This window comes from Pavona decussata, unplaced genomic scaffold (genome assembly GCF_977016875.1).
Source record: "Pavona decussata unplaced genomic scaffold, jaPavDecu1.1 SCAFFOLD_602, whole genome shotgun sequence".
Classification (NCBI taxonomy): domain Eukaryota; kingdom Metazoa; phylum Cnidaria; class Anthozoa; order Scleractinia; family Agariciidae; genus Pavona; species Pavona decussata.
The window spans coordinates 1,905,983-1,933,598 of NW_028145860.1; the positions used below are offsets into that span (position 1 = coordinate 1,905,983).

Sequence of the window (27,616 nt, forward strand, 5' to 3'; positions counted from 1 at the left end):
TGGCACCCACTTATCAGCCAGACAAGTTTCTATGGCAAACGATTTACATGCCTATTATATTACTAACACTTATTCCATGCTGTTGCATGTAAAACAAAACTTACACCCTCACAAGCTGTTCCCACTCACCACGAGGAAGAAAGCACTTAATATTCAAAATTTATCTTCAAATTGCTTTTGTTTGCTGAACGTATTATTAATAGCGTCACGAAATAACAACAATAGTCACGCGCAATCAGCGATTTCCTGATTTCAATTTCATAGCACTGAAGTTTAGCCTTACCTGAAAAACGCGAGAAAATAGTTTGAAACAGTACGCGATCACATTTTTCGCATGTGTACAACATCGATCAAGATGCACTTTTACATGAACACACAAGCTCTAAGTCTAATATACATTCGTCAGATGGATGAATGCAAATAGTTTTTCGAGATATTTCACATGATAGCAAAAACATTGCACGGGACCTGTTTTTGCAGGTTAGAAAAATCGTCCTCTTCTATTAATTCAAGAATTGTACAGTGAAACAGAACAGAATCGCGATATTTTCAACTTCGAATGTCACTGTATCATATCATTTCACTAGTCGACTTAATAATATAAGACTCAGAGTGCCCCGCAAATGACACGAAATAACACTTTCCAAACCTTTCTTATCGATTTAGGCCTGATATTGACATGCGACGTCTTTGAATTTCAATACCACAATGAAATATCAAACTAAAAGCAATTAAAGCTCCAAAAATCGAAAAGGATAAAAGATTTACTGGCTGGCACGCAAACAAAAGTCCAAACTCACGCGAGCTATTCGAATTTATTAAACACCTAAACAAAAGTGTTAACCATTAAATTTTCAACGACAACATCATCACCTTTTGGTTTATGAATGCAAAGAAAACGTTAAAACAAACACCAGCAGATAGAGAGAGAGAGATAGAACAATGCGAAGGCACTGCACCAACTTAACACGAGCTTGTTGTCGATGGCTCGTGTTTGGTGCTACTAGTAAAGCTCCAAGTTATGCAATCCTTGTTCTCGGTTTAGCAACATTTTACATCACTTTCTCCCTTTTTTTCAACCTAGTAAGAAAAACTAAAAGATGTAATAGCTTACCTTTTAAAACGCAAACACCCAGATGAAGAAAGTCCTTTTTCAAACACGAACGACAAACACTCTGAACATGAGATAGGGAAAGAACATGAGCCGAGGGAGCCTGGAGTATGGGTCACCTGACCTAGTTACGGGAAATGTCTACGGGACTACGGGATTACGGGAACACTGGCGCGTCAGCTGCTGAACAAAACTCTGATAGTGGTTGTCACCTTTCCCAGCCCAATTACTCCCTAGAAAAAGATATATCTTATAAGTACTATATTGAGCATAACTGTATCACTGAAAAAAGCGCCAAAAATTGATAATGCTACAGAAACAAACTGCTCGGATTAGCCCGTGAGTGACCTGTCTGCTTTGTCAGACGTCTAGGCGCAGGCAGGTTAATTTAAGACCTCGCACCAGGAGCTACACACCAACTATGCAGGCCTTCATGAAGTATTTAACAAGGCAAATGATACACCTATCATATTCACTCTACAGCATATCGCAATTTGGAGATGAACTTTTGAAATACCAAAAAACGAATACCATCCAAAGAATTTTCTCCCATAAGCTCCGGCGCTGTTTTCCAATAATCGTCTACGCTTAAAAATCGCCCCTCCCCCGCACCTCCCCACCATGATTCCAAACTTCAAACTTTTGATCACATTGTCCAACTTGAGTGTAGCTTTGACTTGCAGTAGTCACAAGCACGTATAATGTCCGCATTTTTGTATAATCTCATTATAGGTTATGAAGTGTCCCTTTGAACTCATTCCTCAGGAATCAGGAACATTCAGCACGCCGGCCTACTATAAACCTGTAGCCAACCACCCTGAGGCCAGGAAATGCCTCAGTGTATCATCAATCAGCACCTTGTAAACGAGTCAAGATTTTGGCATGGATTAATTACTGCCTGACTACAATGGTTATTCCGTTGGAGTTTTACTAGGCCTTACTATGGTCCCTCGACCAATTCTCTACGTACCATTGGGCCGATTTCGCACAACAAAACGGCTGGAAATCGAGCCTAGACATACAAAAGTAACTGCAAAGTTTTCCGGCAAATAGTTGAAGGGAAACTCTAAGTCCGCTGAAGGAAAACTCTAATTCTAAAGCGTACACACTGACACCGTTGAGAGAGGTCTTGGAATCAGCACTGAAGCCTCGAAAGCTTAGCTATGGACAGTTTTCCTGGGCCTTTCAGCCAACCATACTTTAACGATAGCAGTATTATAGTGTTATAACAGTATGCGGTTTGTGTCTATAGTGGATATGGTATGCTTATGTCTGATACTGTTTTGTTCGATTTGGAGTCGACTTGCTCAAATAGGTGGCAAGGCCACAAAAATGGGCGTTCAAAGTTTGCCCCAGGGCTCCATGTGTTCTTAATCCGCTCCTGTGTTTGTTTGCAAACCGCACAATTTTTTTTTAAAGATAAGGAACCTTAGAAATAATAGTTCCTTCGCATAATCACCCTATTTTCGTCTCAAGAAAAATAATCGCCCGGAGGGAATATTCAAGTATATAAGGTAGGTTTACGCAGTCTATAGTGTTAGAATTGAACTCTTCACCGGCTAACTCATGTGATTGAGTTCAGTCAAAGCTAGCCGTTCTTATTTCCCCTGTTTGTTTGAAAACTGCACATTTTTTTTAATAAGGAACCTTGGAAATAATAGTTCCTTTGCATAATCGCCCTATTTTTGTCTCAAGAAAAATAATCGCCTAGAGGGAATATTCAAGTATTAGTATAAATCTACTAGTGTTCTATCACGAATGCCGTTCTCTGATTGGCTACGCTACTCGCTATCTATTCTGTGATAGATAGTGAGTAGCGATTTTCAACAAAATGGCGCCCGCTTCTTCGCGTTTTCGAAGTGTCTGCGATGAGGAAATGGATAATTTACTTGTTTAGTTTTGAGCGACTAGTAGATTTATACTAAAACAATTAGATTATTCGCTCTCGATTTCTATGCGTGATAGTTGATTCGGGCTTCGCCCTCTCATCAACTATCACGCGATAGAAATCTCGAGCTCATAATCTAATTGTTAATTATAAGGTAGGTTTACGCAGTCTATAGTGATAGATGAACTAAATGTTCCTAACAAGAACCATAATTGAACTCTTTACCGACTAACTCATGTAATTGGGTTCAGTCAAAGACATTCTCGCTTCCTAATTATTCCACACGTTTATAATGATTTCCCTACCATACGCAACTTCGACTCTTTTAATATTTATTTTATGTTTGTCACTTTTGTTCACCTACAAACCAGATAGTCAAAATCGGCACCAACGCGCGCTGCAGATTATTCAGATATTGGAAAATTTCAGTATTCTGCTCTTTTACTGGACTTATATTTTCTTTCGGCTCTGTACCCGGCTTTGCATGTCAGTTTCTGCCCCTGTCAAACAAACAACACGGTTTTCCTATTTTGTTGAGGGTCTAAATCTATTGGCTGACAATTTTCCGCCTAAATTCGATGCCTTCCAGAGAGTCTGACTTGCTAGTTTTAAGAGCATCAAACTTCCAAAAGAAACTATACTTTCAGGATGAGGCCGAAATAAACGATGTTCAAAAATATGGATGGGGTTTTATAAAGATGCAATCAAGTAAGATTAAAAGTTACCTGCCAGAGCACAGTATAGCAGACGTTTCTGGTCAATTGAAATGCCGTTTCGGCTTTTTTCCCTTTTCGATGGATTATACATCGAAAAACAGGCTTGTAGCTTATATTTCGTATTAATGTCTCTTGTAATGTATACGCCCAAGTCGACTGAGAGCCGATCACTGACTCTAATCGACAGAAATGTTTACTTCTCCTGTTTAAGCAGAGCTTTTTTTTTGCCAGTTTTAAGTTGCAGCGTGAGAACTGATAAACCTTAATCCCAAGAATTTCTTAAATCCCTTTTTCACTGTTTGTTTAACCTTTTTTCTCCGACCCCAGCTTGACAGAGTTATGAATTGAGGTGCCAGTCTCGAACGAACCCACAAACCTAGCATTCAAATCAGAGCTTGCTGAGCAGTACCTGTCCGGGCCGCCCATACTGTTTATTATGTTTTGTACTCAAATCAGAGCTACCGAGCAGTACCTAAGGTCCACCCAGACTGTTTATTATGCTTTGTACGTGGTAAGGTGATTAAACCTTGGGGTTGATCATGACTTTTGAGTTTGTTAATGAAACACTAAGAGTGATTTCCATTTGCCAGAACATGATTGCCGGTGAGAAATCGAATGCGTTATTTTTTGAGGACGGTGCTGCAAACATCTTTAAAAATAATCGCTCCGAATCGATCTGATAAGTGTTATTTTGAAGAATTTCGAAGGACTGGAATAAAACTTATCATTCAAATTGGTACAGTCCGTTTAGGAACTGACCAGCAGGGCTGGCCCGGGCCATTTCTGACAAGTGGAAAGCACCCTACGACGGCGCAATTCACAGCTGAAAGCTCGTGTTCCAAGCAGTAATTTTCCGTGTTTCTTTTCATTATGATGTACCAGGTGGCTTTAACGTATCAAGAAATGGTCCATTGTAGTGAGTCAAATTCGTCTTCACAAGTCCAAACAAAAGCCTTTTGTTGTTTATTGCGCTTAGGGAATTGTTCCGAGACTCGGCGAAGATGAATTTCAAATCGTCACAAAATTGTCGGCGTGTCAAATTAGCGGCACTAGGGGAAAGGGGTTTGGAAAGTTGCGTAAGGTTTACTATTATTGTTATTGACCCCAAGCAAGAAACCTGGAAATGCTAAATTTTTTTATACGATTTTGGATCAGTTGATAATAGCGCGTAGCACAACGCCGCAAAACAGCGAAGCTTTTATCGATGGTTTCACTTGGTCAAGAGTTGTGAATTTCAAAAGTAACTTGCCTTACTCGTAAAAAAAAGAAAGGAAAGAAAAGGCTTCGTTTATGAAAACTCGCGCTTTCGATCGGAAAAATCGCCCGATTAGACCGTTTGATTTAAAAGGATCAATGTGGTCGTTGTCATTTAGTCTTAAAACAAAAGCATCGGTTGCTAGCGCGGCTCTTAAAGAAGAGGTGTTAGTTTAAAAACTAACACGCTTTCACTCGCGACGCGACGCTTTCGCCAAATATGCAAATTTCGAACTCGTGCAGTCATCGGCAAGTTTTGAATTTCCCTCGTGAATTTCGCTATTGTAATAACAGCGAGTTTGAATTTCCCTCCTGAATTAATAAGCCTTTGTTTAGCGCTAAAGCTATTGTTTCAAAATCTCCTTTTATGGCCATATTTGTGACGCTAAACAAAAAGCATTGTCTTTGAATTTGATCAGCTTTTCTTGATACGAACTCTTCAGTCTGCGAATGAAATCTCTGTATGGAAGTGTGACCATTCGGCACATGGTGTTGTTTCCCGAAGTATGAATCAAACCCAACTCCTGATCAAATCCTCAAAGCAAGACTGTTCAAATAAAATCTAGTGACCTACTCTGCTCGATACTGTACACCACAAGGAAATGCTTGCTTTTTTGTGTGTCATAATTTGGAAAGTGTTTGAAATTTTTTTGAGGTTTTGAACTTGGCTCTGGTTTTAAGGTTGAGACGCAGCCTCGCCCCCAGGTCGAGGCGGGTTTTTGAACGCGCCTGTTGCAGTATGGTAATGAACAGATGGAGTAGTTCATGTTGGCCACCTCTACAGAACTGCTAGATTTAATTTGTCTGTTTGTTTGTTATTAGACTTTTGCTGTGTGTTTGGCATCCATGAGTTGACGCTTCAGCAACTGCAACAACGTGCTGCAACAACTTTCAAAACTAATAATAAACTTAACGTTTTTACAACGGAGAGCATATAACCGCATGGAAACAGCCGGATGAAATCTTTTCAGTTCCAAAACATGTGGAAGACCAAGATAAAACATATCGGAGCCCGGTTGTTCGAAAGCCGATTAACGCTAATCCCCGATTAAAGTAGTAGTGCCTGTGTAGTATTAAAATAAATGAATTGAAAGGCCTTTCAAAGTGTTACGTGACATTTTTCAGTAAAAGTAGATTTCACTCAGTTTAGGAAATATCGGAGCTTTTGTAGCCGTCAAATAAAGCGCACAGATGTCGAACACCCCCTGTTCTTTCGAATAAGAAATGAGCTTCAGTTTGTATAGGCGCGAAAAGTAATTTCTTTAGAATTTCCTTCATTTGTAAGCTTACGCAAGTGAAATTGAGTTGTCGAAATGCTATTGGCTATGACAAATATTCTTCAGTAAAAGCTCTTGAGGTCTACCTGTAAGAGAATGAGTAAAGATCTGCAATAAACGCTATATTCCTGTGAAGAAGACCTCGTCCACTTGATGTAAAAGACTCCGGTAGGTAGCAGGGCACCTCTCGCTCAGCCACGGAGCCAAATTCCCCAAAAGCGGCTGTTCCAAAAGTGACGAATAATGGCGTTTTAGTCTGAAATGTCAGCCGTCTCCTCCCCCTAACCCACAGGGGGCGCGCGAGAGAGAGACTCTCCCGCGCCCCCTGTGGGTTAGGGGGAGGAGACGGCTGACATTTCAGACTAATGGCGTTTTCGATTCCGTAAATTGTCTTCCCTCGTTCCAGAGATACTCAAGTTTTTGTTCAAAAACTGATAACATCACAAATTGTCTCAGTGCAAAGATAGATCACAAAGTTAAGAATATCTCGGGAAATATTGGAGTGATGCTTCTCAACGCCTTGACACCAGTAATGTAGTACTGAACTAACAAAATGACGCCTACAGTGCTGTTGCCATGGCAAAAGTTTTGCTTTTGGTCTATTTCATGCTGAATTGACGTTCTCATTTTTTATCTTAATCAAACCGAGTTTACTCCCAATGAACTGGTGAGGAGACGTGGGGCAATATGAGCACTTCTTGCATTTCAAATAGGACTGTCTGCCTCTCCTTATCTAGTCGAAAATAGAGATATTTGGCTCATAGCAGATAAGGACTCGGGCTAAGAGCAGTGCCATGGCAACGCCTAAATGAGTGTCATTTTGTTTCTAACCTGGTGTACAATACTGGTGTCAAGTTTGAGCAGCATCAGAACTAAAAAAATTTTGTTTGGCACTGACTATTGTTAACGTTAGAAACAACGTTAATTAAGTATCAAAGACGTTTCGGCCAAACAACTTCGGCCTTCATCGGAATCACGGCTTTGTAACGGTTCACAGTTCTTCGCGTGCTACGCCAGCAAAATGAACGCAACGAACGGCAGCCGCGCGTGTTTACATGAGGGTTTTGTACACATACAGGATAGCAATATATTCGTTTCCCGCGTGGTTGAGCAGCATCATTCCAATATTTCCCAAGATATTCTTGATTTTGTGATTTTTTTGCACTGGGATGATTTGTGACGTCATCAGTTTTTGAACAAACACTTGAATATCTCTTGAACGAGACAAGATATTTAAAAAAAGAAACACCGTTCTCGTTCTCTTTCAAAGGCCTTTCAAATAGGCATAAATTAAAACACTTCGCATGCACTTTAAAAGTTAACCGACGGTTTTCATTTCGCTTGTTCAAAATGTTTTTAAAAGCTGATTTTAAGCAATGGTAAAGAAAAATCTTAGTCAGAATAAAACTAAGGGACAAAAATCTTTTGGAAGAATATTTGCTGATTGATTGATCGAACAACAGGGTCCAGGGCGCGTTTCTCGAAAGTCCTGGTAACTTACCGGGCCCGCCATAAGTGTCTGTCGGTGATAAATGTTTCTAAGCAAAAGTCAATTTTTGTTAGCTTTGAATACTAAATTTTAAAATCTTATAATTTTAAGAAAACATTGGCCAAGTACCATGTCTGTAATCACTATGTAATCGGTGAAAAAACATTTTAAAAAGTACTTATCGGGCACGGTAAGTTACCGGGACTTTCGAGAAACGGGCTAGTCTGAAATGTCAGCCGTCTCCTCCCCCTAACCCACAGGGGCCGCGCCCAATGTGGGCTAGGAGGAGGAGACGGCTGACATTTCAGACTAGAAACGGGCCCCAGGAGCCCTCATGGAGAGGAATCAACGGCCGCGGCCACGCCTTACTCGTGACTCGCGAGACCTAAAGGGACTGGGACAGAGTTTGTCACGAAGTTTCGATAATTTGAAAGCGAAAGGAGAACCGGAAAATTACGGTAGTCGGATTCGCGAAAATAATCTTCATCCATCTTACGTACAGTTTCAGTCTTACAAATATAACATAATCAGAGGTATATCACATAGGTTCATTTACGTTTAGAGACGATTCTTTCCCCATATTTCGGCAGAAGAAAATCGCAATTTTCAACTTGTCGTCTCGTCAGCAATGGCAGCAGCGAAAACGGAAGCGGTGCCATCCGCTTTGCGAAATGCGGGCAAGTAAGTGCTTAAACCAGCATATGGCCAGTGTAAAACCAGTTCCGTAACCTCTACAATGTTTTCTTTAATTATTTCTTGTTTTTGAATTGTTTTTTTGTTAGGGAAGGACCTGATTCATGGAAGGCCAATTTGAAAGCTCCCGCGAAGGATAATCGCATTCAAACTACTGTACGTAAACTTTCATGTTAATTATTTGTTCGTTTCTTTCTTCTTCGTGTAGATTAGCGGAAGTTATTCAGAACGTCTTGAAATTCTCTCAGTAGTTTGTATTGTTCAATTTTTTTGTAGTCTTTATAATACAAACAAGGAGTCAATTGTATGTATGCGATGGCGAAAGCCTAAACTTAACCGGTCAAGCTAGCCGGACATTATTTTTAAATTTTCCTTTGTTAGATGCACCACAGTTGGCCATTATATCATATTGTTTGCGGAAGGAATATGTTTTCTTTCGTTAGCTTACTCCTCTTTCGATTTTAGCTACAATAGGTCGCTCAATTCTCTTTAATTTGGCTTTGTAAACGTCACGAAATATAAAGTTTACAATGTATCTCCATGCATGTATACAGGTTTACACTTGTAAACAAATATTTTATCATTATGTCCCTTCTTCTGCTCTCAATTACTTCAACTAATCATTTCTGTTTTGTGTATTTTAAATTTTTACGAATTTAGTAGTAAAGAAGTTGTTTTTGTTTGCCTAAATAATTTGTCCTGTGAGGTTTATTCCAGTCCTGCATGTATCCTCTTTCAATTAATGCTATAATATTATGAACTTTCTATTTTGGTACTTGAAGCTCAAATTATGTGAAATGCTACTGTTTCTGTGCTGTGCATATGCTGGTTTTGAATGTCAGTTGTTGTTACAATGGAAAGTTCCTTGCTAATATATTTTGGCAACCCTAACTTTCACAGATAAGCTGTTTGCCCATCCATGTACTGTTTGTTCCAATCCATAGAAGAATTTTTCAAGGTTTTTGACTTGCAATGATATTTGACAGGTTGCATGACCAGAAATAGCCTAAAACTAAAATAATGTGCACTTTCGGATATTGAAAACAGTGCCGAAAGGTAATAATCATCAAGATGCAGAACACGCACATAACAATTTCTTGAAAAGGAAATAATGATGTCCTGAACGCAGATTTACACATTTTTGTAAATTTACAATTCAAATTTCAAATTGGCCTGAACATGAAAAGCTGTAACTTTATGCATGCAGTACAAAAGGTGTCCGAATGTAGGTCTTGTTCTCTTGATTTTCTTTTGTGATTATTAAATAATTTTCGTCTTCCTTTCTGTCCAGTACTCCAGGGCCCAGTTGTTCAAAGCCCGATTAAGCTAATCATGGATTAACAAAAATTTTGATTCGAGGTTAATTACTAAACAATAAAGAATCTTGAAAAAGATCATCTCTCCCTCAGTTTTGAATTTGACTTATTTTTACCATCGGCTTAAAATTGGATTTTAAAAACATTTTACACGAGTGGGCTGAAAACCTCAGTTAACTTTTAATCATGGATTAGCATTAATCGGCCTTCGAACAACTGGGCCCAGTGCTTTATAACTTTTGCTTGCCAAAATGGTTAGTGAAAGCACAAAACCCACTAGCCAAAACTGAATGTGGCTAGTTGGTTAACTTTAGTCTCAAGCCCTGTATTACCAACCCTGAAGTCTAAAAATCAACATATACATTCTCCTTACCCTTCTCTATTTATTTCTTAGAGTACTAGTTGGGAGAATATCTTTAAAGTTTGTCTTCGTGGTTTTTATTGTTATAACGTGGGTGTTTGATTAAGAAGTGAAATTTTAAGGAGAAAATAGATGCTTGCTAGCTGAGTTTAATCGTTTGTCTCACAATTGAGTCACATAGATGTGGATCGAGACGTTTCTACCGCGATGCTACTGGTCTTTGTCAGGCAATGGTGTCGACTGATTGCGTAACAGTGTAAATAGCACCTTGGTTGGTGTTGATTGGTGCTGTTTTTGATTAGAGGATTTCAATCCTTGTCATTCAGACTAGAAATTAGGGAACTTAAGCACAGACGTTTTTGAGCCGCAGGCGGCAACCGGAAATTGAATGTTTCCCTTTTTGGAGCCTTTTCACGCCATCGCTTTTGTGACGTCAAGCCACAGTCATCAACAAGAGCTTTTCCAATCCGTGGTAAGGAGCAAAGCGATGCCAAAAAAACCAACATTCGGCTTCCGGTTACCGTTCGTGGCTCACGAACGTCTGTACTTAAGCTCCCTATTGTTCCCTTGGCCGTCCACCTTAAGGACGGTGCCTACTAATACCGAAGTATTTTTGTGCGGTTCATGACTATGTGGGGTAAGTAGACCTTAGCAAGGGCTATTGGAATCCAAAAAGGAAGTTGGCGGTAACCACGCATTTTTCAGAGATAATTAAGTAATAATATCTCAAAAAGCGCCAAAATATAAAGCAATGTATGGGATTTTTTCCTAAATTGAAGCTTAATTATCTTTGAAAAATGCATGGTTACCCCCAATTTTCTTTTGAGATACCAAAAGCATTTGCTAAGTTCTGCTTTCTCCGCATAGTTTTAAACTGCGCAAAAATATTCCTGTGTTAGTAGGCACCACCCATAGGAAATCCGAGTATCTCGCGATGTGCAGAACGTATGCGCAGTACCAATAGTAGGCACGGTCCTTAAGGGTTAACAGTCTCCTGTGTTGTCGTTTTAGGATGTCACAGCAACGAAAGGAAACGAGTTTGAAGACTATCTTCTCAAAAGAGAATTGCTCATGGGAATATTTGAGAAAGGTTATGAGAAGCCTTCCCCTATACAAGAAGAAAGCATACCCATGGCGCTAGCTGGGAAAAACATTTTAGCCCGAGCAAAAAATGGCACTGGCAAAACAGCTGCTTATCTGATACCTCTTCTGGAAAAGTTTGACCCTCAAAAGTCACACATTCAAGGTTGGTAACAATGATAAACTATTAGTTGAGTACAGTCGAACCTCGATTATCCGGACTTTTTTCTATGGTCCCAATTTTGTCATGAATATTAATTAGTTGCGATTTTGAAAACTAAAAGTCGCGAAAAGCCCAATAATCCTTTCAAAAGACTGTTGAAACAGCGTATTATCCTGTGCGCTTTTCAAAATTCGCAAGTGTGATGAGACAATACGTACAGGCTGTGTAGAATTCACAATTAAAATGATGTTTTCTTTGCTGTAACCTTTTGTTTACATTTCTATCTCATTAATATTCATATTTTCGATTATCCGGACTCTCGATTATCCGGACTATTTACCGAGGTCCCGACAAGTCTGGATAATCGAGGTTCAATTGTATTGCAAAGTCGTAATAATGATAACAAGTGAAAGAAAAGTGATGGATAGAGCCCCTTTTCAAAGAGTTATTGGGAAAAATATTTGGACCAATATTTGATATCAAATGTCAAGGGCATAATTAAGGACAGTGCGTGCTAATAAAGAAGTATTTTTGTGTGGTTTATGACTATTCGGAGAAAACAGATCTTAGCAAGGGCTATTGAAATCCAAAAAGAAAGGGTAGGGTAGCCAGGGTAGAGGGTAGCCACGCATTTTTTTTTAGAGATAATAAAGCAACAATAATTGTTGAATAATAATTATTCTAAAAACCAGTCAAATACAGAGCAACGTTTGGCGTTTTTTTTCCAAATTGAAGCTTTTTTATCTCTGAAAAATGCATGGTTACCCCAAATTTCCTTTTTGGATATCAAGAGCACTTGCTAAGTTCTGCTTTCTCTGCATAGTTTTAAACTGCACAAAAAAATCCCTGTATTAGTAGGCACCACCAATAGGAAACCCGAGTTTCTGGAGATGGGCAGAATGTATGCGCAGTAACAAAAGCAGGCACCGTCCTTAATTATGTGATTGGTTATCTGTTGTTATGGTTGTTTATTTAAGCACTTATTGTGATATTTTTTGTTAGCCCTTGTCCTTGTACCTACACGTGAACTGGCTCTTCAGACATCACAGATATGTAAGGAACTCGGCAAGCACCTTGGAGTTCAAGTTATGGTGACCACTGGAGGGACAAGTCTGAAAGATGACATTATGAGACTTTATAATGATGGTAATAATATAAGAGTTGGCTATTTAATTTCCTCAATAATGTGTCGTTCCAGAAAATATCCATACCCCCACCACGGAGGGAATTTCACATAGGACCCCCCCACCCCCCAGGATTTTCCATTTTCAAGGTATTTTCTTAACCCCCCCACCCCTTCGGAAATTCCTCAAATACAGAATACACCCCCACCCCCCTCTGGAAAAGTTTTATTTCAAAAGAACGCCTCAAAAAACAGTTTGATGTGAACATTTCAGAAATATCAAGAACTACCTACACGAGGAGAAAATATGCGTTATTGAAGAGTGCGCGCGCTGTTCAATTACACCGGTACAGTTTGCCAAAAAGCTCTTGGTACTGAAATAATTGTTGTGTTTTATATTTACCTGTGGTCATTGACATCAAACTTTACCATTAGCTTCGCTGAAGATTTTAAATCTAAATTGTTGGAATAAGTCCGGCAATGCAAAAATGTGTTTTTTATTTAATTTGCATATGTCATGTTTACGTTCCTATGCAAATTTTAGGAGATCAGAAAGATTATCGCTTTAGTTCTACTCAATTGATGATTTTTCTCCTGGTAATTCAGTCTAGTTATTTTAGTCAATAGTTTTCCTATTGAATCGGAAAAGCATGGACAAAATAAGCATTAGCAGGGCAGGGAGACAAATAGAGCTTTCAGATCGTAACTTGACCACAGACGAAATGGAGCCGCAAAACGAAATTAGCATGTTCACGTTCTTATGCAAATTTTGTATGAGATCAATAACGCATTAAAAGAATGTTGAATTGGCTCTATTTTGTTGAATTTTGGCATAGAAATTAAGTTAATAGTTTTGGACTTTAAGTTGAAATACTTTGGACAAAATAAGTTTTAACACGGGTCAGTTTTGACAAACCGGTTATGATTGACCCCGGGAATTGACCTTTGCCCGTAACTCTACACAGCATACAAAAATAACAAACAAATATTTCAATGTTTTATGTAAAATTGTGGCTTTCACTTTATAGCCATACAAAATTTTCCCTTTTAAACATTGATACAAATTCAATTGTTTCCAGTAAACAATATTTTCTACGCAAGAAAGTTTCACAAACAACAGTTTTATAATAACTGAGTCACGCAACGCAGACATAGATTTCTTGTCTCAGTTGGAGTACTTCGCTTACAAAGGCTTTTCGGAGAAGGGAAACATGTTTTTAATGTAACAAGGGTTTCGTTAAAACAGTTAAACAAAGTAATGTCTTCAAGAACGATCTACAAAGTTGCAAAGTTGGTAAGTTACAATTTTGAACATTTATGTCTGACATGAACGTGAAGTTGACCCTCTGGAAACTTATCCAACCATTCACCCCTCCTCCCCTCTGGAATTTCCTGGGCCATTGACCCCCCCACCCCTCTGGAATTTCCAATTCCCTCCGTGGTGGGGGTATGGATATTTTCTGGAACCACACAATAAATTGATAGTATACGTACATGTAACAAAACTCCCCAAATCTGAATTGTCCAGAACATTACAATTAGTTTGTGAGCACCTTCAAATTCGGCATTTTTGAACATCAACAGAAAAATGGCCAACAGCTGTTTTGCAGCTTCCAGTGAAGTTGTGCTTCAGAACTTAAATTACTTTCTATTTGCTTTGTCTCCACGTCAATCCAGCTGGGTTGGTTCATTTGTTATGTTCCATTTGAATTATTTGTTTCTTTACAGCACTGTATCTCTGAAAAGTTCCTCATAAGGAGAAGATAATTCTCCTCCTCCTCCTCCTCCTCCTCTTCCTTCTTCTTCTTCTTCTTCTTCTTCTTCTTCTTCTTCTTCTTCTTTATTAACCCATTGCAGCCCACGTGTTTTTGACATTTTCACAAATTAGCATATTGTTAATAATTAACTCAATGTGCAGTAAAAATTGACAACTTACTGGGTCAAAGAACCAGCACTCCTTTGGTCTAGAATAGCTAGAATTTCTAATTGTCGAATAAAATACCCTACCTGCGAATTAAAGATTACCCAAAAAACAAAGCTGAAGGTAAAAATTTCGAAAATTTGATGAAATTTGATCCTCGCGTCACATGGCAGTAATTTGATCCGCTCTCGAGGAGACGTGTTTGTTTACGCAAGATTAGGCAGTTATCACGTTTCATCAATGAAAATAGAGAGAAAAACAGGCAATAAAGCTTTCCTAATTAAAACATTTATTCAAATAAGTCTTTGTATAGGTCTTAGAAGAAAACGCGTATAATTTTTGCCGCGAGGCGACCGACTCCCAAGCAATTTGAAGCAATTGCGAGTCAATTTTGAAGCGAATTTATCGACCCGTGCGGAGCACGTTTTTCAAAACTTTTGCGAAAACTGTTCGGAATACGAAGAATCGATCAATTAGAAGTATTTCAGTACAAATCCACAATCAAACCTGTAATTCTTTGTGAGTTGTATTGCGAGAAACGCTCTAACATCACCAAGAAAGTCCATGGCGAAAATAATGATTTGAGATGTCCGCCAGCTCGTCACCTCGGTAAAACTACAAATTTTCCTCGAAGCATAATTTCTTCGCCGTTAATGCTTGGATTTCCGCTGTTGAAACTGTCGAGTATTCCTTAGAAGTTCCTCTTTCGATTTACCGTTTCGAAAAGGTGTGTTTTCCTTTGGAAAATGCGAAATTGGCGTCTTGAATATTTAAGCGTAAAGCGCGTGGCCCGCCATTATCGATGAAATCTGATATTTTCGGAAGACAAAAACCTTTTTGTGTCTAGACCCCCCTAAGACCTAAAAATATATGCGCAGACGATAGATTCTGATTGGTCAGTCTTTTCTAAAGACAATAAGAACAATAAAGGACAAAATTATCCCTTCTAGGGGAGGCAGGAACCTAGCGCGGACGTGCGAATTTTATCGGCCGGTTTTGGGCGCCTCGGCCGTTAATGGGTTAAAGTAATATTTTCAGTCCATCTAATCTCAAATTTTGTAAGTGGACTTTTTTTATTTGAAAAAATTCAGGTGTTAGTCCTGCTCAAATCTCATGCTATGCATTCAGCCAGATTTCAAAGTTACTTTCCTGATTTGTCTGTAAACTGTTTTTTGCTCAGACCACACAGTGAAAATTAATAATTATTGCAATAGCAGGAATCATGCAGGGAAATAAAACTTCTTAATCTGATCCTCTTGCAGTCCATGTCATCGTTGCCACCCCTGGTCGCATACAAGATTTAATGAGAAAAGGAGTGGCTAAAATGGAAAATTGTCAAATTCTTGTCATGGATGAGGTTAGTATTAGAGTTAGGTAGATAAATTAATATCATCCTGTAGAGTAAAGTGGATTTCATGTGGAGGGAAAGTCATGAAAAGCTTCAATGAGAGAATGGTGAACAAGTTTCGTGCTCTGTACATTCAAACCAACTGCATTTTTATGCTCTAACCAGTGAGCTACAGAATTTGTTAGTGTCCTTAACTATCATGCTCGTGAAAGAAAATTTAAGGATGGTGCCTACTAATTAATTAATACAGAAGTATTTTTGGGCAGTTTATGACTATGCGGGAAAAGCAGATCTTAGCAAGGGCTATTGGAATCCAAAAAAGAAAATTGGGGGTAACCATGCATTTTTTAGAGATAATTAATCAACAATAATTCTAAAAAGCTGTAAATATTAAGGCATGTATGGCATTTTTTTCTCCAAATTGAAGCTTTATCATCTCTGAAAAATGCATGGTTACCCCCAATTTTCGTTTTGGATACCAAGAGCACTTGCTAAGTTCTGCTTTCTCTGCATAGTTTATGTCCCTCTGTTAGTGTGCACCACCCATAGGAAACCCAAGTATCTCGAGATGTGCAGTAACAAAAGTTTTTTTTTTTTTTACAACTGTATTTTTTTAAATATGTTTCTCTAAGCTAGGGGCTGGTACTTTTTCAACAGGCCGATAAGTTGTTATCCATGGACTTCAAGGGAATGTTAGAAGACATAATCAGTTACCTCCCTCTCAGCCGACAGATCCTTCTTTACTCTGCTACATTTCCGATCTCTGTGAAAGAATTCAAGGTAAAGTATCTACAGGTTTTTGACACCTGGCTCATCAATAAAGGGGTTATTTTGCAATGACTGGTCAGTTACTGTTGATCTTTTTATATTAATATGTATTACAGTTTGTCAGAAGTCTAATTGTTTTCAATCTTGCAGGAGCAATATTTGGAAAAAGCCTATGAAATTAATCTTATGGATGAGCTGACCTTAAAAGGAGTCACTCAGGTAATTTTTGTTTTTTGAGTCTTTCTTGTTAGTTTGTCACAGAATACCCATTGTAGTGAATTTGATTTTGCAGCTTGCTTATAACATTATTTTGCATTGCAAGATGAGTCACGGCAAGGAGTGTAGTTCTTTTTAACTTTTCTTACATTGGTATTGCATTGCAAATCATAAAGAAATGTCTTGTACAACATCTATTTGACTGTTGCTTAAACAAAGGTTTAGCTTGCACCTCTACCAAGTTACACTGTACACCCATTTTCAAAGTAGCAGGGTTGCTTCTTAAAATAACCAGGAAATACATAATAAATAAGTAACCTCCCAGGTTGAAGGCATAATGCTCTGTTTAGATATTCATGTGTAGACAATTCATAATTCATAATTTTTTTCTCTTGTTCATTTGCAGTATTATGTCTTCCTAGAAGAGAAACAGAAAGTGCACTGCCTGAACACATTGTTTTCCAAGGTATTGCTCATGAAATCAATTCTTAAGCTGTGCAGGCTTTGTAATGAATGCTATATTTATTTATCAGTTGTGCCACTGTTTGTTTAAGTTGAAATGCTGTCTCCATTCTCATTATGGTGCCCTGTCTCATAGCACCGTCACACAGAAAATATGCATCCCTTCACCAAGGTTTTAGCCAAAAGGGTGTTGAGGGATGCCCTCTTGAAAAAAAATTGAAAATTCACCCATTCTTTTAACAGTTTTGTACAACAAATGCCTTGTTGAGGCCTCATTTTCAATTTCTGGCGAAAAAGTTGCCCCCATGGAAAATCATTGGAAATTCCGAGGGGCGTGGAGTCACATTATCCAGTTTTTAGAGGAAAATGTGAAGCTAAATAATATTGGAATGGGTGGTTGGGGGTCTAAAATTAATCGCCCTTCTGGGGCTGGGGTGTGGATAACCTTTCGTCACTTTTTTGACAAGCTTCTGCTGTCTTTCATGAACTCTTTGAATGATTTTTGCTTTCATTTCTATATTGATTATTTACTCTTATTGTTTTATACAAATCTCCATTTAAACCAGCTATGCTGAACTGGAATTTCTGTTTAAATAATGTATATAAATAAAACTAACATTTTACTGTGGCCTTTATTGACTTTCAGCTTCAAGTGAATCAGGCCATAATTTTTTGCAACTCAGTCCAGCGTGTGGAATTGTTGGCCAAAAAGATTACTGAGCTTGGTTACTCCTGCTACTTCATTCATGCTAGGATGGACCAGAGTCACCGAAATAAAGTGTTCCATGACTTCAGGCAAGGAGAAACAAGAACTCTGGTCTCCTCAGGTGGGTTGAGTGCCTCATTAGGGAAACTTAGCAAGGACGACTCTGACGGCAGTCACTATTAAAACGAATTCACGTTTTTCAAAGGTCATTGCAATTATTCCAACTTGCTTTAAATGTCAAATGTAGGTGAAATTTTCTGGAGATGAATTCTTGGAGACTGCACCCAAGTTTAGAAAGAGAAAGAAAGTTCTTTGTTGTGTGTTTACGTCCTCCATAAAACGTGTCATCAGGAAATTTCATGTCCTAGTCGTGCAGTGACGGTAAAGAAATGACCAAAAAGTGTAATGCGGGTGCAGAATTGTTGTTTTGGTTACAAAACATATTGCTTTTTTGACGTTCTAGTTGTTGTTGCTGTCACTTTGTTAAAACTCCTTAATAATAACCATTAGGCCCCCAAGAGTGTGTCATGTCAAACTTCATGTAAAATACACTTTAGGATTTCATCCACAGACTTGAATATTATAATCACCTTGCACAGTGTCATACACAGCACCACGGGAAAGCTCTGCTCAGTAGCTTTCATTTGAATGGTCACACCTTAGGATTTCATCTACAGACTCAACTCATTATTTATTTTCTTGTTAGATTTATTCACTCGTGGAATCGACATACAATCCGTCAATGTTGTCATCAACTTTGACTTTCCCAAAAATTCCGAGACCTATTTGCATCGCATTGGTCGCTCAGGCCGCTTTGGACATCTTGGTCTCGCTATCAATCTTATCACTCAAGAAAACAGATTTGATTTATTCAAGATTGAAAAGGAACTGGGGACGGACATAAAGCCATTCCCAGCGGTTGTGGACAAGAAACTCTATGTGGCAGAGTTCCAGCAACAACAAGAAGAAGACTAAGTGCAGACTAATTCTGGTAGAGAAATTTAAAACAGGTCTGTAAATACAAGAGGCAAGATAATTGGTTAATGTTAGTTTTTTTTGTGATACATGTTCATTCAAGTTTGTTCCCAGTGTTAGAGTAAGAGGAAAGCTACTTTCTTCAGGCAATTTGGATGAAGGTTGGTATTAAAGCTCACACGAGGGCAGCCTTTGTTCTCAAATTTCAGAAAGCTTTTGTTCGGGATGTTCGTCTTTGTGAGCCACTAAACCTTGTTTCAGATAACTTGTGGAACGATAGAGTATTCTTGTACCATTTCCACAGCTTGGAACATTTTCTTGAAGTATTACAAAGAACATTTTCGTGAAGTTGTAAGAGGAAAGGCAGAACATTTATAAAGTTGGAATCTTTTGCAAAGGTTCTCTCAAGGCAAAGAGAACCTTAAGACATTTCTCTATTTGCTGATAATTTGCTAAGCAGAATGGCCTAGTTTTCCTCTGACAGTTATCCCTCTTAAAGGCGATTTAGACGGTACGATTTTGCCTACGATTTGTCGCATGTGACACGCTTACGCCATGCCTTCAACACGAATCGCGTCATGTAAATCAACCTACAACATCCTAACGACAGACACACGCAACACGAAAAATGTCGTAGGAAATCTTACGACAATCGTAGGTAAAGGCAATGTTGAGTGGCGAGAGTTGTGTACGATTTTTACATGACACAAGCAGCGTGCGCTCTAGAAATCGTATGCAACAGTCGTGAGAGAAAAATGTACCGTCTAAATCGCCCTTAAGGAATCGTTTAGTTACAACCGGTAATTGTCAGGTTATGAAATGAGCCTGCCATATGTACTCCTGTATTGTAGTAATACCTCTTTAGTTTTCCTACCAGAGTTACAAAGGAACATTGGACTCCATAGAGACATTCAGTATTTATGTCTTTCTGATATTCAGAAAGACAATAGTGTGTGTTTGTATGTTTTTGTACTTTGTGTTGTGTTGTATGTATGGTGTATAGATCAAGCCTGTTCACTGTCATCCTGCTACTAGGAACTGTTGTTGATGTTTTCATCAAGGTTGCCGCAAATTAGAATAATCAAATGCAGAGTGACATTTATGCAGCATTTTAGCCAGGCCAAAATGACAGAACAGAGTGCAAATTTACATTATTCCTATAGAAGTTTATGGATTTTAAGCCCTGTTCTTTTTTCAACCAGGCTAGATCACTGTTTCATTTACACAGACATCCGTTATTGATCTTAGACTCTCAAAATGTTATTGCTAGTTTTTACCTCACAGACTTCTTTCCTAGTGTTTTCTTGTTGTTGTCATATTCATCATGAAGTTTATAGTCATCGTCATCATTGTAAGGATATCCTGGTCCTGAATCATTCAGTCTTGCATCAGCTTTGGACTTGCTCATCTGATTCATTTTCTTCCTTTCCTCCAACTTCCAGAAGAGAGCCCAATCTGTTACTGTATTTTGTGGGTTTCTTACGGTACGACTTTGTCACATGCGACAAGCTTACGACAGGCCTACAACACGAATTGTCCCGTGTAAATCAAACCTACAACTCGCTTACGATTGTTGTGTACATCACAAAAAATGCCGTGTTTTAAAATCCTATAACAATCGTAGGTATAGGTAATGTTGAATGGCAAGAGTTGTGTGATTTTTTGCCTGACCAGGCAGCACATGCTCTACGAATCGCATGCGACGGTCGTAAGCAAAAGTTTTACTGTCTAAATCGGCCTTTAGATTGTGGCCAATCCACTTCCACTTCTTGTTTGTGATAGGTATCCTCTCTTGATGCATCAAAGACCTTAATTTGTGATGACAGTGGGCCAAAAAAACCCACTGTATTTGTATTGAGTGTTTATCTTTTGTAGAGGGTGACAGGGAAAGGCAAATAGGACTAGCATGATCTGTTACCTGTAGAAATTTCTGCATGCAATAGAAAATCTCCAAACTTGTAGGGTGATTCGACAGGGATGTGGAAGGTTAATCTGATAGCTGCTGAGGTGTTAAGCAGTGAGAATATCTTAGTAAAAAGTCTGGATTTACATCGTTTGGGACAAGTCTTTCCAGTTATACCTTGAAAGGTGTTCTTATATATAGGGATTAGTTTAGTAGTTTAGGTACTGTACAGTGTAGGAAGGTTTGGGAAATGGTTTGGGAAATGGTAATTAATCTAGTGACAAGAGAGTCCTTGGTAATTGACAAATATGAACTGCTTCTTACTGTATAGATATAAGCAGCACATCTGTTAGTCATTACCAGCATATTGTACCGTTGTTAGTTTTGTAGGGAAGGGAAGGCACTGATTTAACCCTTTAAGCTCAAACAGTGATCAGCATCAAATTTCTCCTTGTAATATCAATGCTTATTCAACCCCTCAGGTAATGAGAATTGAGGATATCACCCAAGGTGAACTTAAGTGATATTTTAATAACTTCTCTCAGTTTTTTTATAAGAAAAGTATGATGACAATACAGGAGAATTTGTTCTTTGATATTAGGGTTCAAGGTTAAAGGAGATTATAAGAAGGATCATGTAATGTGGCCCTAAGGAAAATTCACTGGCTACTATAAATGTTAAGCTAAGTTGAGAGTGGTTACTATGAGCTATTTATTGATTCCGACATCACTTACAGTGTCTTAATTCTCCAAACTGGTGCTTCAAAAATAATTATTGATGTGTTCTTTAAGGAGAATTTTCATTGGAAGTCAGGGCTTTCAGATTGAAGAAAGGATTAGCAAAATTTAGAGACCGAAAGAAAGTAGAATGTAGAAGTTTGGAGATTCCTTTTTGTTATTGTTCATGTAAAGTGTAAGTGATTATTTATTTGTTATAAGCTTGTAAATATGTACATAGTACAAAATTATAAATTGAGTTGCAGGAGTTTATTTTCAGATGGTTGGTTATGGTCAGGACATACAAGTAGGTTACTTGTATTGTAGAGATAAGAACGTTGCGTTATGAAGAGAGATTATTATCAAACCACAAAAGACAGAATGTGTTTCAAAACAATTTGAGGCTTAACCCTTTAAGCTCCAAATATTTATCACTACTTTCAAGATCAAACATACAGCTTGTGAGGAAAAAGCAAGTGACCACCAACAATAAAATGTCTTGGCATTCAAACAATTTTATTTCTCTCTACTAGTAATAGAAAGACATAAGGAAAATAGTGAGGAGTATCTGTGAAGTAGAAGTGTGTGGATGCTTTGATTTTGACTCGGCAAATTACACGTAACAATGTTTTGAGACCAATCAGAGGGAAGAAAAAAACAGAGAAAAGCACAAGCCAGGTGGGCGTTTTTCAAACTCCCGAAAAGATCGAAAACTATTTTTATTACAAACACAAACTTCATTACCAAAAATTCAATTTTTGATAATTTTGAAAGCAAAAACATTTTAAGTTTTCCAAGATTAATAAACACATTGTGTTAGTTTGTATGAAAAATAACCGTCAATCTGTAGAAAAAGGATAAGAAAATGTCCTTTGAGGTAACACACCAGTATGCCATTTACTGTTGCCATAATGTGGTTTTGATGTTTTTCATCTTAGCGGTTTTCCCTAGTAACTCTTGTAATTCTTACTAGTGTTCAAGCTTTTCTCCTAAATTTTGTATATACTTAGCTCAAGCTTGTTTTTATACAGTCTGGCCTTCTGGGTTGAAAAAATCCCCTGAATTATTTGAAAAGACATGATTAGCATAATAAAAATGCAAGGAAATGACAAGGATTGCAGATTGTTTAAACTGAGAAACCAGAACTGTCTAAAAGATGAAAACTTCATTTCCTTTAAGCTGAAACTTGGAAAACTGGACTTGAAGTCAGGTTTTTTCGAGTACATTGTCTGTTTGTCTAACAAATCTTTGTTTGCTTGATTCTTGAAAGTCTGTGGAATATATTTTCAGAGCTTCTTAGTTTTGTCTTTTGTGGTTTGTATTTTCTCATAAAATTGTTCTCTGGGAACAAAAATTTATTTTCAGCCTTCCATGTTTCAAAAGCAGTAACCCTTGACATTGGAAGTTGTTTCTAATTGCCTTTTGCTTTGACCTCTTTATTTAGGGTAACAAGTGAAGGCTGAAAATAAAATGCCTAGAGGAGTTTTCAATGTTTTTTGTGGAGTTAACAACAGTCTCATTCGTTTGCCATTAATGTTGTGTTCTCCACAGAAAACATCATCTTTAAAATAAAGTTATAAAGACAGTGGCCAATAGCAAACTTTATTTTTATATCAACAACTTGGCCTTGCATAAAATGAGATTTTATGCAGTCAAGGACAAAGCAAAGTCAAATTCAGTGGAACAAGCCATTGTGCAGCTTTCAAGTTTTGTGTTTCTACCCATAATTTTTGGTCAATCTTCTTGTTAAAAATCAGTCAAATGGGGGGCCTTTTATGTGGCTTTTGCTGCAGCAATACATGATGACATTGAATTGCTTTTGATGGGACAAAATTATGTAAGTTTTAAACTCCCCACATGGATTGTACAAGAGAAGTGGTTTTCAAATTGACAAAAACACTAAAGAAATAGATTGATGAAACTGTTTCAGAGCGAATCAGTGTTACAGAAAGAAAACCGAACAGGGAACAGGGAATAGGGAAAGATAGGCACCACTGAATGTCTCATGAACAGTCACCCTTGCAATCAGAAAAGGTTGTTGAGTATGAGCATGAAAGGTAATTTAATGGTTACAAGAGAATTCTAAAGACATTGTTTGACTGGTAACTGACTCGAACAAGAATTCACGAGGGCAGTCGCTTAAGAGATTGAACTCTGTGAGAGTGGTCTCAGAGATTGAACTAAAATATAAATTGCGTTGTTCAGTCTCTCAAAGATTGGTTGAAAGTATCTTTAGTTTAACTTTATTTGACCAATCTAGATTCCATCACACCAGGAGAAAGCTGCACAATGGCCTTGTTTCGTCAAAGTTGGGAAGCAGAAGGCTGTCAACAAGTACGGAAACCATTGTTAGTAAAAGTAATGAGATAGGTGTGGTTAACTAGGTTGAAGATGTTTCCGTGAACTTGTTTTTATGGTGAGAATGAGCAATATAAAAGTTGAGTAATGTTTAGTTCTCAGTGTATCATTAATTTTTGTATTGGTTATTCTCACTAAAAGGTTTCGCTTAAAAACTTCTTGTAGTTCTTTGTCTTTAAAATGAGACATTAACTTTAAAAAATACAACAGATGTGTTTGTTCATCTTGAATAGTGTTTTTCATTGGCTCTTGTAGTCAAGTCAGTTACTTGTATAGCTGAGATTTAAGTTTAAAATGTTCTGGAAAGATTCCCAGAATTTTATGACATTAAATCTCAGTATCTAGTCCAAGCAGAAAAGTTTAAAGTAGTGGCAGAGATATCTTAATTAAGAGAGGAAATTTTTTTTTACTACTAAGACCGTTCTCTTCTCTGCTTTCTAAATGTCCAAACTTATTTCTGCTGGTAAAAATACTCAATAGACATCTGTGAAGTTCTCAGTTAAGAAATAAACAACATTATGTCGTAGTTCTAGTTAAGATCTACCTAGTAATACTAACAGCAATCAAGACTACATTCTACTTAAATATGTGGTACTTTTGACATTGTACGTGCATGGTTAAAAAACATAAGGAAATGATCCATGCTTGGTGCTACACTGGCATGTCCATTATTTTTTTACATTTAGATTATTGCGTGCTTCTGTCAGTTAATTTCAGTTTGTTCAATTGGTTTGTTCAAACCAATTTCTTGCCTTCAAAATGCCAGTGTAGCCAGTAGTTCTAATATTGATTTAATTTGAAGTGTCAAGTTTAGTTTCATTTTGGCACTTAAGTGTTTTTTTAGATTTTGTTCTGTTATTGTGACTTAATAGTCAATAGACTTTACCTTTCAGAACGCAATAACTTTAGTTATTTTTTGAGATAGTGCTCTATCTCAGGTAGCAGAACAACTCCCTTGGGAAGTTGTGACAGCGTAGGAGAATCAAATTTTTTTATGAAATGTTTTGCCTCATAATCAGTTTTCAGTTGGTTTCAAACCTAACAAAAAAATTGTGTGTCTTTGTAAGTGCAATTTTTCCTTGAAAGTTCAAACTGTTCTGTGTTTTGCTTTCAAAGTGACGTTGAAATTTCTGTTGTGAGTTGACATGTTCGTTAGTAATTTCTTTGTTTCAGCCGTCATGAGGTTTAAGCTGAGATAACAGGGTTCAGCTCCTTGCTTCCTGAACAGTGTGACTAAGGCCAGATTTATGTCACCTTTCAGTTGCATAACAGACAAGTGGAGTCTGCACCCTTTTCAACTTTTAAATCTTTCAGAGTTAAGTGTACTGCTAGTTGTGTGGTTATAGGGCCTATTTGCTGCACATTTTTCCAGTTTTCCCTAGGGCTAGAATCACATTCTGGGCAACTGAAACGTGACATACACTTATTGGGCCTAAACTCCCAGTGCTCAAGCACTTGAGACAGACTTAAGATTATGGCGAACAGCAGCAAAAGTACCTAGGTTTACAGACTGTTGTTTTTCTTTGTCACATTGTTCAGTAAGCAATGATTTAACGACAAGCAAACTAATCTTCCACCAAAGTCAATTAACATGCCCCTCTGACAAAAGCTTCTTTTTTGTCTTTTGAAAACCAAATACAAAACAGCATTGCATTCTGTGCAGTATTGCCAGATGTCTACTTTAGCAATACTTCACTGGTATTTCTTGATTTTGGTGGAAGATTACTTGCTGTAGTAAATTAAAACATAAAAAAAAGAAAAAGAAACGTTTTACACTTGGTTTGGTTTCACACATAATTTAGATATTTATGAATTACAGAGAAACCAAACTATCAAGGCTGTTTAACCCTCTGTAAGTTTTAGAGGATGTATTAGATAAAAAAAAAATTATTTTAACTGTGCATTGATGTATGTTCAACCTTTTTCTCCTAGAAGCAAAGTTGATTTGTCTACTGAAATTTTCACTTGGGGAGTGCCAAGAAAGTGCACAACCCCCAAAAAGTAATGCTTAATTGCATTTAAAGGATTTCATTGACAGGCTCCAAAGTTGAACCACCTTTTGAAGGCTAGTGTTAAAAATTGAACCTCAGGAAAGTACTGCTTAGTAGCTTTTACCAGAGTGGTCACACTTACGTATTCCACCCACAGACTCAAAATGTAGGACAACCTTGTACAGCATAACCAACAGCACCACAGGAAAGCACTGCTGAGTAGCTGACATAAAATGGTTACACTCGAGGATTTCATCCACAGACTCAAGTTAAAACCACCTTGTACAGGATATTAACAGTACCATAGGGAATTAAGACTAAACAGCTTTCCTTTGGATGGTAGCACTTTGTAAAGTGAAAACCACACTGCCTGACTTTTCAGGGGCTCTAGGAGAAAGGGTTAACTACTTACCATGGGGGTTAACTGTATGACGACTTTATACAGCATAGAATAAGAAATTAAAGTATCTTAATCAGTTTTGTATTGAGAATAGCTCATTCTAGGAATATAGATTTTCAGCAATTCCATTACTTTGAACTACTTAGTATTACTATTAGTGAAGAAATATCTGGTTTAATTATGATTTTGATTAGGATAACAGGGAAACTCTACAATTAACACAGGTTAAATTGTCAAACAACTGGAAACGTGCTGTCAATAAAGTCTGAGAAAGTGTACACAATGTTTTAGTTCTTGTGTAAAGTAACTAGTGGCTATCGACTCCAGGGTGGGTAGCCCCCCTCACAGACTCTCTTTTGGCTTGTCACGCGATCTTACGTCTCGTTGGGGAGGAAAGACTGCGTGACGAACCAAAAGAATGTCTGCAGGGGAGGCTACATGGTGGGATGATTGTTTTTACACAGTCGTTTTATTATAACATGTGGTCCCAAACAAACCAGCAAGAGCAGACACCCTGCACTAGCCTCCTTCGGAGCCGTTCTGTCTAGTCACGCAACGCTCCTCCTAGTGACAAGACACAGAAGGGCCGCAAGGGAGACTACAAATGCCATACGTGCCCCCAGTTTGTTTGTTTGTTTTTTTCAAGACTTCTGACTAATTTTTGTGCTTTTACTTTTTTCATAAACTCTAAAGCAACTGTCTTAAAGTATAGTTGAGCAGATGCAAAAGGAATCTAGCAAGTCGTTATGGGCTCTCTTTTGTTTAGTTGCTGGAGTTTGTAGAAAAATTCAATAGGTAAATATTAAAAAAAAACAAAACAGTAAAATAATGCATAATGCAAACCTCGCCAATATCAAGAGTGAAGTCCTCTTTTTATACAAAAGAATCCCGCTACACTGGTTTTTGTTGGTTTTTCTGTAGGATGTTTTTGGCTTGATGAAAGTTGTAACAAGCAACTTTAATTACATAGATTTACTTGTTTTGCCATACTTTAGAATACAAAATCCACAAGGCTTATTAACACTTGGGTTCCCTCATAAATTACTAGTCGGATTGAATGTACTAATAAAATGCAAGTCTCAAATAGAAGAAAGATCCTCGTAGTTAGGACGCAATTAAAGCAGTTGCAAAAGGAAAGCCTGAAAAATATTCAGGCTTGAAAGGAGATTTGAACCCATGACCTCTGCGATGCCGGTGCAGTGCTCTACCAACTGAGCTATCAAGCCAACTGGGAGCTGGTCATATTGTGAGTTGGTAATATACCCATGAAGGATGAATAAAAAAATGTAAATATATGAAACATATATTTTGAACTGCGGATGAAAGATCAAATAGAAAGAAAGATCCTCGCAGTTAGGATGCAACTTAAGCAGTTGTGTCC

General features: G+C 37.8%; 1 protein-coding gene across 1 annotated transcript; it reads left to right on the forward strand.

Moving 5' to 3' along the window:
* The first annotated feature begins 8,151 nt into the window (after window positions 1–8,151).
* LOC146449320 (putative ATP-dependent RNA helicase ddx6) lies at window positions 8,152–26,518 on the forward strand. The gene is made up of 10 exons (XM_085101145.1): window positions 8,152–8,416; window positions 8,518–8,584; window positions 11,117–11,351; window positions 12,351–12,494; window positions 15,655–15,749; window positions 16,398–16,520; window positions 16,659–16,727; window positions 17,131–17,190; window positions 17,833–18,013; window positions 18,599–26,518. The coding sequence occupies exons 1-10, from the start codon at window positions 8,364–8,366 to the stop codon at window positions 18,865–18,867; spliced, it is 1,296 nt and encodes a 431-aa protein (XP_084957271.1). The 5' UTR covers window positions 8,152–8,363; the 3' UTR covers window positions 18,868–26,518.
* Window positions 26,519–27,616: the final 1,098 nt, after the last annotated feature.